At 48.2% G+C, this 10916-nt stretch overlaps 1 protein-coding gene across 2 annotated transcripts; it reads left to right on the top strand.

The window, feature by feature from the left end:
* The first annotated feature begins 4346 nt into the window (after positions 1-4346).
* On the top strand, positions 4347-10916 carry LOC309392034 (uncharacterized protein). 2 transcript variants are annotated; one of them, XM_081952949.1, is made up of 4 exons: positions 4347-4386; positions 5852-5934; positions 7444-7570; positions 9617-10916. In XM_081952949.1, the coding sequence occupies exons 2-4, from the start codon at positions 5860-5862 to the stop codon at positions 10864-10866; spliced, it is 1452 nt and encodes a 483-aa protein (XP_081809075.1). In that variant the 5' UTR covers positions 4347-4386; positions 5852-5859; the 3' UTR covers positions 10867-10916. The 2 variants fall into 2 exon arrangements, with proteins under 2 accessions (XP_081809075.1, XP_081809076.1); XM_081952950.1 differs by lacking the exon at positions 4347-4386 and having other exon boundaries at positions 5851-5934; positions 7359-7570.

The following is a 10916-nucleotide window of genomic DNA, read 5'->3' as shown; positions in this document are numbered from 1 at the left end:
TTCACCTTGCTTCCTGATGTTTGTCTTCTTGGATCCCAAGAGAATCAACTTCAGGAAAAAATCTCTCATGTTCTAGGGGGGAGCACAATTCCAATTATTTTTGATCATTGCAACAGGTAAGCTGAATGTCTCCTGTGAGATCCTGGTCTCTCCCTCCCTCCCTCCCTCTCTCTCTCTCTCTCTGGATGGAGGAAGAAGAAAGTTCACTGAGAGGGTTCAGGGAGTTTTGGTCCAACTTACCGTATTTTTCAGACTATAAGATGCACCAGTGTATAAGATGCACCAAGATTTCAAAGAGGTTAGTAAGAAAAAAAAGTTTTTGTCCTCTAGGCCCCCAGGAGCACTCTGCGGGCTTCAGCAGGGCTGGGGTAAGGCAAAAACGCTCCCGTTTTTCATTGAAACATTTTTCCCTTCCCCCAGCCTTGCTGAAACCTGCAGGGTGCTTCTGGGGGGGGGAAGGCAAAAACACCCCTATTTTGGTGGGAAATGGCCCGTTTTTCGCACATTTTTCACAAAAATGGGATGCGGGGGTGGGGCTTCGGGAGGCCAAAAATGGCTGTATTCGTTGTATAAGATGCACCAACATTTCCACATGCTTTTAGGGAGGGGGAAGGTGCATCTTATACTCCGAAAAATACGGTAGTTTTAGAGACTTTCATGTAGGACTGGGCTTTCTCAAAGAAATAAAAAGAGATATGAAGGCTACACCTGAAGTCCCCATACAGATATAGCTAGGAGACCTGTTCTACAAACAACAAATATTCTTTTGCATGTTTTGAGAAGAGCGGTTCCTGTTGTGGCCCAGCAGGAGCCGTTGGAGCTGCCACCAGACTCCGAGAGCAAGGGTCCCTATGAGTCAGCTCTGGAGGACCCTGGGCAGGGTTCTGACTCTGAGCAGGGATCAGAGAGTCTGGTCGGCCACCAGGAGGCGCCTGAGGCATGGAGCAGCGGTGAGAGCCAAAGGAGCGGGGCTCCAGATGCCATGCCTTGGAGCAGTGGGGAGGAGTCACGGGACAGTGACTCAGACATAAGCAGGGAGTTCCTAGATGCCCGTTATCGCCGCGCCCACAGGGGCAAGGAGCAAGGGCACAGTTACCGGCAGTAATTGCTCTCAGCTGCTGATAAGTAGACTCCCCTTCAGTCTATAAAAGGGTTGATTGAGCATATGCCCTTTGCAGAAGTCAACAAAGGAATTATTTGGAAAGTTCTGTCTTGGAAGCTTAGCATGCTGGACAGCTGCTATCGTGTCTCTGTGCCAGAGGGTTCTGAGAGCCTTGTCGTGGTGGATTGCTGCCAAGGATCTGTCTGTCTGTCTGTGCAATAAATCCTGTTGAAGTAGTTTTGGTCCGGAGTGTGTTCTGTGTTGGCGAGGGAAGAAGGGGGGTCAGAAGAGGTTCTTACCTGGTCAACATTTTTCCAAGACACATTTTAGAGACCAGGGAAGGTTACAAATGTGTCATGGGCACACACGCCTCCTAAACAAGAACATCAGAAAGTTAGCAGAGTGGCATCGTGTCCACCTGGAACATGTAAGCCTCTGGATCTTAGGGCTAGACCAGCGGTTCCCCAACCCCCAGGCCTCGGCTCACTATTGGGCCACAGCCTGTTTGAAAGTGGGCCATGGGAGGAATAGGCAAGCGTGCGTGCACAAAGCTCCTCTTGTACGAGTGGAGGGTGCTTGCACTGATGCGTGAGGCTTCAATTGCATGAATGGAACTTCACATGTGAGCGGCCTCCACTCGCGGTAATGCTGCTTTGCGTGGGATCAAGTAGTGCTTTGTGTGCAAGCGCAAGGGCCAGCCGCTCATGTGAGTGGAGCTTCAGGCATGGGCGCAGATGCCCTCCACTCGTTCACTTGACTGGAGGGCGCGCACTTGCGCGATGCTCACACAAATGATGCAGTGCGTGAACATGTGCGCCTGCCACTCACACCCCCTCCCCTGCCACCCTGGGCTAGGCTGCCAAGTTGGGAAGGTTGGGGACCGCTGGCCTAGACCTTAACTGGATGACCTTTCTCCAATCATAGACCTTACTGGATGATCCGTTGTCAAACGCTGGAGAAATCAGGAGTGTCAGACAGTTCGACTGAGTATAAAAATTTATTGCAAGCTTAGCTTCTCTATAAGAATCTGGCCAAGCCACCATTAAGGTAAAGTGTGAGAGTTAAGAAACGAATTCAAGGTGGGCTGGGCTTAGATCTCTGGGGGCACGCAGGGACTCATGACTTACGATGAATTTGACTCCTCCTTTGGGCTTGGTCCTTTCCTACATCCAGACTTTACTGGATGGCAGAAATGGTGCATTTAACTTGATGAAGCCTAAAATCAAGGTTTTACTAAGCAGGTGTCAGGCCCAACCCAAGAACAATATAGAACAGGGGTGTCAAACTCGATTTTATTGAGGGCTGGGTTGTGTTTGATCTTAGGTGACCAGGGTGGGCCTGGCCATGGTGGGTGTGGCCAGCTCGATGTCACTCATGTCGGGGGCACTTCTGCTGGCCAAGTGGGAAGGCAGGGCTTCCCTCAGATCCTCCCTCAATCTCATTATAATCTTTCTGTTACATACTAGCTTCAACTATAGTGGTTTCCACCAAGGTCCTCTGTTCCGGCGGGAACAGAGGTTTAATCTCATTGGTTGAAGGGCAGCTGACAGCTCCCTATAAAAGGGCTGCTGTCAGACTCAACCTTCGCTGGATTGTTCTGTTGTTGCATTTAATAACTGCAGGAGGAAAACTAAGGTGGAGATACTGTCTTAGGTAGAGGCAGTTGGCTGTTTGTGATGTCACAAAGGGAAAGAGCAGCTGATTGGCTGTGAAAACAGGCAAGGCCAAGAGGTTTTTAGGGCTTGCAAGGAGATGGCCAAAGGGAGGTAAGTGAAGGGTACTAGTGATCTCAAAGAAGAATTTCTGGGAGATGTGCATGGACTTCTCCAAAAGAAGGAACAAAAGGGGTTCCCAAAATCAAGGAAGAATCCACCATCTCATCACCTCACAACCTCATTCCTGCTCATGGATGGATGAATACATAGATAGATGATAGGTAGGTAGGTAGGTAGGTAGGTAGGTAGGTAGGTAGATAGATAGATAGATAGATAGATAGATAGATAGATGATAGGTAAGTAGGTAGGTAGGTAGATAGATAGATGATAGATAGATAGATAGATAGATAGATAGATAGATAGATAGATAGATGATAGATAGATGATAGGTAGGTAGGTAGGTAGGTAGGTAGGTAGGTAGATAGATAGATAGATAGATAGATAGATAGATAGATAGATAGATAGATAGATAGATGATAGGTAGGTAGGTAGGTAGGTAGGTAGGTAGGTAGATAGATAGATAGATAGATAGATAGATAGATAGATAGATAGATAGATAGATAGATAGATGATAGATAGATGATAGGTAGGTAGGTAGGTAGGTGGGTGGGTGGGTGGGTGGGTGGGTGGATGGATGGATGGATGGATGGATGATAGATAGATAGATGATAGGTAGGTAGGTAGGTAGGTAGGTAGGTAGGTAGGTAGGTAGGTAGATAGATAGATAGATAGATAGATAGATAGATAGATAGATAGATAGATGGATGGATGGATGGATGATAGATGATAGGTAGGTAGGTAGGTAAGTAGGTAGGTAGGTAGGTAGGTAGGTAGATAGATGATAGATGATAGATGATAGATGATAGATGATAGATGATAGATGATAGATGATATAGATAGATAGATAGATAGATAGATAGATAGATGATAGATAGATAGATAGATAGATAGATAGATAGATAGATAGATAGATAGATAGATAGATAAACAGATGATATTTTAATTTTATTTATATATTTATTTTGTCACTCATTTACAAGGTAACAGGAATAAGAATAAACATGAATAATGGGGACATTAGGATAGGGATGTTAGGCACGCTGGTGCAGTTAGGCACGCCCTTACTGACCTCTTAGGAATGGGGTGGGGTCAACAGTAAAACAGTTTAAGGTTAAAGTTATGGGGGTTTGAGGATGTAACAGAGTCAGGTAGTGCATTTCAGATAGATGAGAGATGAGAGAGACAGACAGACATAAATATATGATAGATGATAGATAGATAGATAGATAGATAGATAGATAGATAGATAGATAGATAGATAGATAGATAGATAGATAGATAGATAGATCCCTTTCCTTCCCAACCCCTCTTTTCCTGCCCTCTTGGATCTGCCGATCATCCTGCGGGTTCGAAATAATCCTCCTCCCGCCGGCCCTGCGATCATTGCTGCGGCAACACTTCGGGTTCCCCGTCGACGACGGCGCCCCGCCCGCGTCGAAGGGGAGCCGGAAGTACCTACCAGAGTCTGCACGGCCCTCTGTCTGCTCGCGCTGGGATCGCGGGGCGAAGGTGGGCGCAGCGGCAGGAGGGTCTCGACGCCCCCCTTCCCCCCCCCCGTGCAAAAGGATGACGGTCCCATTCCTCAGCCCAATTTTGCAAGGCATCGCAGGCTCTCCGGAGGCACGGGAGCATGGGCAGCCCCCTAGCTCTGCCCCCCCCCCGGCTCGGTGCAAGAGAGTGGCGACCCGGGGCGGGGCGGGGGGTCCATTTAGGCGCTAGGGATGGACTGCAACCCTATCATCCCCAGCCTGCACTGTGCGGATGGGGGAAGCGGAGGAGCGAAGGAAGGGAGAGGGGAGAAAAGCTGCCCAGATGCAACCCGCCATTCGGGGGTCAGGACCCTCCCTGCAAAACAGCTTCTAAAGGCTGAGCAGCCCGGGGCGTGTGCAGAGTGCCTTGTCCTTCTCTCCGTTCAGAAGTGGAGCGCCTCTAAACCCCCTGAAACAAGGATCCCTTGCTTGGACTTAGGGATTCTTTTGGGCTGTGCACGCCTTTGAGCCCCTCCAGGGTTAAAGAAGGGGGGGTGGAGGTGGTTCTACCACCCCGTGCTCTAATCCGAGTGCAGCTCTCCTAGCCTGGTTAGACCCCCGGCCCCCAGCTAGAGATTGTCTGTCTGTCTGTCTGTCTCTCTCTCTCTCTCTCTCTCCCTCCCTCTCCATCTGTCTATCACTATCTATATATCTTTTATCATCTATATCCATCCATCCACCTATCTATCTTCTATTTATCATCTATATCTATCACCTATCATCTATATTTATCCACCTACCTACCTACCTACCCCTCTACCTCTTCTATCTATCATCTATATCTATTATCCATCCATCCATCCATCCATCCATATCTATCTATCATCTATCTATCTATCTATCTATCTATCTATCTATCTATCTATCTATCTATCTATCTATCTAATCTACCTACCTACCTATCATCCATCCATCCATCCATCCAACCATCCATCCATCCATCCATCCATCTATCTATCTATCCTATTTATCATCTCTATCTATCACCTATCATCTCTATCTATCTAGCTATCTATCTTATCTATCTATCTACTATCTATCATCTATCTACCTATCTTCTATCTATCATCTATATCTATATCATCTATCTATCATCTATCTATCATCTATCATCTTTCTATCCATCCATCCATCCATATCTATCTATCCATCCATATCTATCTATCTATCTATCTATCTATCTATCTATCTATCTATCTATCTATCTATCTATCTATGAGCTATATCTATCTATCTACTATAATCTATCTATTTACTATAATCTATCTATCTATCTATCCATCTACATCTATCATCTATCTATCATCAATATTGTCCATATCTATCTATCTATCCATCTACATCTATCATCTATCTATCATCAATATTGTCCATATCTATCTATCTATCTATCTATCTATCTATCTATCTATCTATCTATCATCTATCTCTTCTCTCCTTTGCAGGTGAAGCCATGGCTTTGGGGTCACAATCTGGATTGTCGTTTTTGTGGGCTGCAGCGGAAACTTTGGTGCCAGCACCGCCAAAGGTAGGCTACGGGGCAGGAAGGAAAAGAAGATTTAAGTACAGGTAGTCCTCGACTTATGACCATAATTGAGCCCCAAATTTCTGTTTCTAAGTGAGACACATGGGTTAAGTGAATTTTGGCCCATTTTATGACCTTCCCTCAGTTGTTAAGTGAATCACTTGATCACCTGACCCTGGAATAATAGTATTGGAAGGGACCTTGGGGGTCTTCTAGTCCAATCCTAGATTCCTCAAGCAGGGGTTGTGGCCCGCCAGCCGCCAGTGGAGCTGGCAGCGGATTCGGACAGTGAGGAGGTTGGGGAGGAACATGGGCCAGTCCTGGAGTCTGGGGAAGGCTCAGACGAGGGCTCTGCGTCGGAGGCAGAGAGGGCCGTATGCCAGTTATCAGCTGCCTTCAGAGTCAGACATCCGTGAGGCAGAGGAACAGCTGGAGCCTGTTCCCAGTGTGTGCATGTGCAGAGTTGCCAGAAGAAGGGAACAGCTAAAGAACAGGGGTCGACTTGAGAGTAAGACCACAGGTGGACAATGAATGGCCATTCCCCGAGAAAATAAAAGAGGAGCAAAAGGGGAGTGGAGTTTGCAGGAGACCATTAGTTTGCTTTAGTTGGCTCATGACTCTCCGTGACTCCTCGCCAAGTTTTGCTGATACCAGCTCTCCAAGCCAGAGAAGGTCTGTGACTGTAAATCCTCCCTTGAAAAACTTTGCTGGATGTGAATGAGCAGAATTCCCAGGAAATTAATAAAAGGGTCGGGACAAAGAGTTTGCTTCATGTTCTTGGAAGCCTAAGTCAGAACAGCAGGAGTCCCTATCATTTTAGAGAAGCGGTTGTCCAATCTTTTCTTGAAAACCTCCAGTGATGAAGCAACCCACAACTTCTGAAAACAAGTCATTCCACTACCTAATTGCTCTCACTGTTAGGAACTTTCTTTGAGGTGGGCCTGAGAAAGAGAATCAGGCCCAAAGTCTCTCTGGACCTTTCCTGGCTGGTGATGGACGGGAACTGGTTCCCCTGGTCTTAATCCTCCAGCATGACCAGTTTGCATGTATTCGGGAGAACCGGTTGCTAACTTTCTAAGCAGTTCGGAGAACCGGTTGTTGGAAGAAATCTCATTTTGGGTTTTTTCCACTTTACAGGGCTGATCCTGTAAGGAAGGCAGGAAGGAAACATTCTGGTGTTGTTTCTAGCCTAATATTCATTGCCCTGCTTACAGAAACTGCCTCTGGTTAACCCTTATTACATTGTAACAGCTAAGGCGAAGCGCCCATCGACGTGAGGGACATTGAGTTGGCTTTGCCCACGTGGTCACATGACCACCGAGCCACGCCTACCCAGTTGGTTATTAGGGCAGAAAACCGGTTATTACGTTATTTGAATCCCAAAGCTGAGCATGATGCTTACTTCCGGCTTCTTGTTTTTGATTCAGCAGCTTACCGAAGTTCTTCTGGTGAAGGTGCTGTGTGTCCCACCTGCACTTCCTTCCAGATTGTGACTTGGGCTTTCTCTTTCAGGCTGTTGTATCCTTCAAAGAGTTGGCTGTGTATTTCGCAGAGGAGGAATGGGCCCTGCTGGATCGGGGCCAAAGGACCTTGTACAGGGAAGTCATGCGGGAGACATACGGGATCGTGGCTTCGCTTGGTGAGTCTCCCTTAATCTGCTCTCAATTCCTGTGTCTTTTCTTTGCACAGGTAGTCCTCAATTTACGACCACAATCGAGCCCAATATTTCTGTTGTGACTTTTGTGAAGTACATTTTGCCCCCATTTTACAACTTCTCTTGTCGAAGTCGTTAAGGGAACCACTGCAGTTGATAAGTTAGTAACCCGGTTGTTAAGTGAACCTGGCTTCCCTATTGATTTTGCTGGTGGGAAGATCGCCAAAGGGGATCACATGACCTTGGGACATAGCAATGGTCATAAGTGTGGACAGTTGCCAAACGTCTGGATTTTGATCACGTGATCGTGGGGAGGATGCAAAGGTCATAACTGTGAAAAACGGCCCTAGGTCACATTTTTCAGTGCCGTCGTAACCTTGGATGGTCACTAAGCAAACTGTTGTAAGTCGAGGACTACCTGTATTGCCTTGGTGGACTCAAGGTAGGCCATTTTGAAAAGTGTTAAATATTTCCAGGATGTCTTTCCGACCTTCAGCTGGTGCTTTACAAGGGGGGAGGGGCTTGCGCGGTCTGCAGTTGTCATGGAGCCCAAGCCCAAGGGCGGCTACGTGCTGAGCAGCCTCGTCGAGGTGGTGGAGAGGATCATCGGCTTCCTGCCCACCAAGGCCCTCTTGCGGGCAACCTGGTGAGCAGCCGGAGGGCAGCAAGGGACGCCCAAGGACCCCAAGGAGCCACAAGAGAGGAGCCGCCCCTCGAATTGGGGGGGGGGGAAGCTGGGGATCGTAGCCAAGGAGGGAAGGGAGGCGGTAGAGGGGGGTGCTGGTGGCAGTGGCAGCGGAGGCAGGCAGAAGTCCGAGGGAGCAGCTGACACCCCTGGGAGGAGGGGGCTTAAGGAGGAGGACAGCCTCAGGTCAAGCGCTGCAATTGCCCCTCCCCCTCACAATGTGATTGGGTTTCCTGCCTATGCAGGCAGTTGGACTAGAAGACTTTCAGGTTCCCTTCCAACTCTGCTATTGTATTGTATCTGTGTGAAGATACCTCCTTTTTGGTGCTTTGACCTCTTAGAGATGAAGGACGCCATGGAAGGAGGTTGATCTGAAGCTTGGCTATCATTTCAGGTCCTCCTTTCACTGAATCCGTCTTTAATAAGGACAAGGTGGGAGATGTTTCTTCTGCCACCTTTTGCTAGAGGTCCCTTGAGGCACAGAGAAAGTATGGGGGAAACTGATGGTGATTTCTACTTATAACCAGTTATGGCCGGTTCGGAGCACTTCCAAATCCCACCCCTGGCTGGCCCTGCCTACCCCGCCCCTCCCATCCTGTCCCTCCCCTCCCAGGAGTCTCCACGAGGCTCGTTTTGGATGCAAGGTAAGTGCAGAGCCTGCGCAGAGTCTCGGAAAGGGAGGAAAACGGGCCTCCGGGAAGTTCCGGAAGACTGGAAACAGGCCCGTTACTGGCCTCTGGAGAGCCTCCAGAGCCCGGGGGAGGCAGTTTTCACCCTCCCAGAGGCTCGAGGAAAGCCTCCGGAGCCTGAGGAAGGTGAAAACGGCCCCCCGCCATGGTGCAGGAGGCTGACTAGACCATGCCCACCATGGCCACACCCACCCAGCAACTGGGCAGAGAACCCATTGCTGTCCTGACTTCAGTAGTTTGAGGCTGTGCTTTTTGTCGCCGGCAATAAGAGATTCTCTTGGATCAATCGGGGACTTTGCGATGTCCCTGAGATCAGCAAGACGTACTCTTCCCTGTCACCGTCTCTTTGGGATGGTTTAGGTCCAAATGGACTGTCCAGCGGCAAAAGTGTCTACTGGAATCTCAGAGCTCCGAGGTCGCACGTCGTACCGTCGTGACATCAGCTCCTTTATCCCCCATTGGTGAAATTTTTGAAGCCCACCCCTGGGCTTACCCCCTATTCTTTGGGGCAGGCCCTTAGATATTGGAACGCTGTTACTATATCACCCCTACTCGCAATCCCCTGACAATTTACAAGAATGACTGATTAAGTACATTTGTTCCAGTTTTCCATTTCATTTGTCATCTAGTCTTTTCTCTGTCTTTCTGTCCGAGCAGGTTTGGTGTTGGAAGATTCCCCTGCTCAGGAGCTGGGGTGTATCTCCTCCAGAATGGCCAACGATGAAGAGCAGGAAGAGATCGCTGGTGATCTCAAGGGATCAGGGGGACAGGAAGGGCAAAAAGCAGAGACTAGGAGGAATATGCCTGCCTTCCAGCCAGAGGATCCTTGTCAAAACTTAATCCAGAAACAGGAAGAAAAGAACAAAAATCCTTCATGTAGCAGGGCATTAATCTCTGAATTCAAACTTGAAATGAACCAGAGAATTTATACAGGGGAGAAACTCTATCAACGTTCAGGATGGACAAAGAGCTCAAATTTTATTTCGCATCAAAAAATCCATCCCAGTGAGAAATCAGATCATTGCTCGGCACCCATAAACAACTTTCTTCAGATGGGTGAACTTTTGCCGTATCAAAGAATTTATGGAGAAAAGGAATTATTTAAAAGCTCAGAGTGCGGAAGGCAATTCAATCAGAGCCCCTCTCTGGCCCGACATCAGCGATTACACACGGAAGAAAGACCCTACCGATGCTTGGAGTGTGGAAAGTGTTTCGGTAGGAACACTTCCCTTATTTCACATGGGAGAATCCACACAGGGGAAAAACGGTACAAATGCCCGGAGTGCAGCAAGAGCTTTAGCCACACTGCGCTCCTAAGTCAGCATAAAAAAACCCACTCGGGAGAGAAGCCATACCTCTGCTTGGAATGTCCCAAGGCATTCAACACGAATGCCGGTCTGGTTTCTCACAAGAGAATTCACACGGGGGAAAAACCGTACCTGTGTCTTGAGTGTGGAAAGTGCTTTCGGCAGGGAACCCACCTTACGACCCACCGGAGGACCCACACTGGGGAGAAGCCATACAAATGCTTGGAGTGCGGAAGGAGCTTCAGTCAGAGTTCGCACCTCACTTTGCACCAACGCACTCACACAGGAGAGAAACCGTACCGGTGCTCTGTGTGCGAGAAGACGTTCAGCAACAGGACTTACCTGAATTGCCACGAAAGGACCCACACGGGAGAGAAACCCTACAAATGCCTGGACTGCGGAAAGAGCTTCAGTCAGAGCAGCAGCCTCAGCATCCATAAAAAGATTCACCGAGGGGTGAAACCGTACACGTGTTTTGTGTGCCGAAAGAGCTATTCGTGTAAGAAAAACCTCACTTCTCACGAGAGAATCCACACAGAGAGAAAAACCCACTCAGTCCTTGGAGCGCAAAAGAGCCTTCGAAGAAATGCAGTTTTTTAAATCCCATCGGTGTAAAACGATTCAGACGTTACAAACTCCGAAAGAGTTCA

This window comes from Natrix helvetica (genome assembly GCF_964273705.1).
Source record: "Natrix helvetica genome assembly, chromosome: 1".
NCBI classification, from domain to species: Eukaryota; Metazoa; Chordata; class Lepidosauria; order Squamata; family Natricidae; genus Natrix; species Natrix helvetica.
This window is presented reverse-complemented; position numbering and strand designations above follow the sequence as displayed.

Coding starts and splice junctions, on each gene's coding strand:
- LOC309392034 (XM_081952949.1), top strand. CDS start 5,860: ATGGCTTTGGGGTCACAATCTGGATTGTCGTTTTTGTGGGCTGCAGCG. Junction 5,935..7,443: donor TGGTGCCAGCACCGCCAAAG/GTAGGCTACGGG, acceptor TTTCTCTTTCAG/GCTGTTGTATCCTTCAAAGA. Junction 7,571..9,616: donor CGGGATCGTGGCTTCGCTTG/GTGAGTCTCCCT, acceptor CTGTCCGAGCAG/GTTTGGTGTTGGAAGATTCC.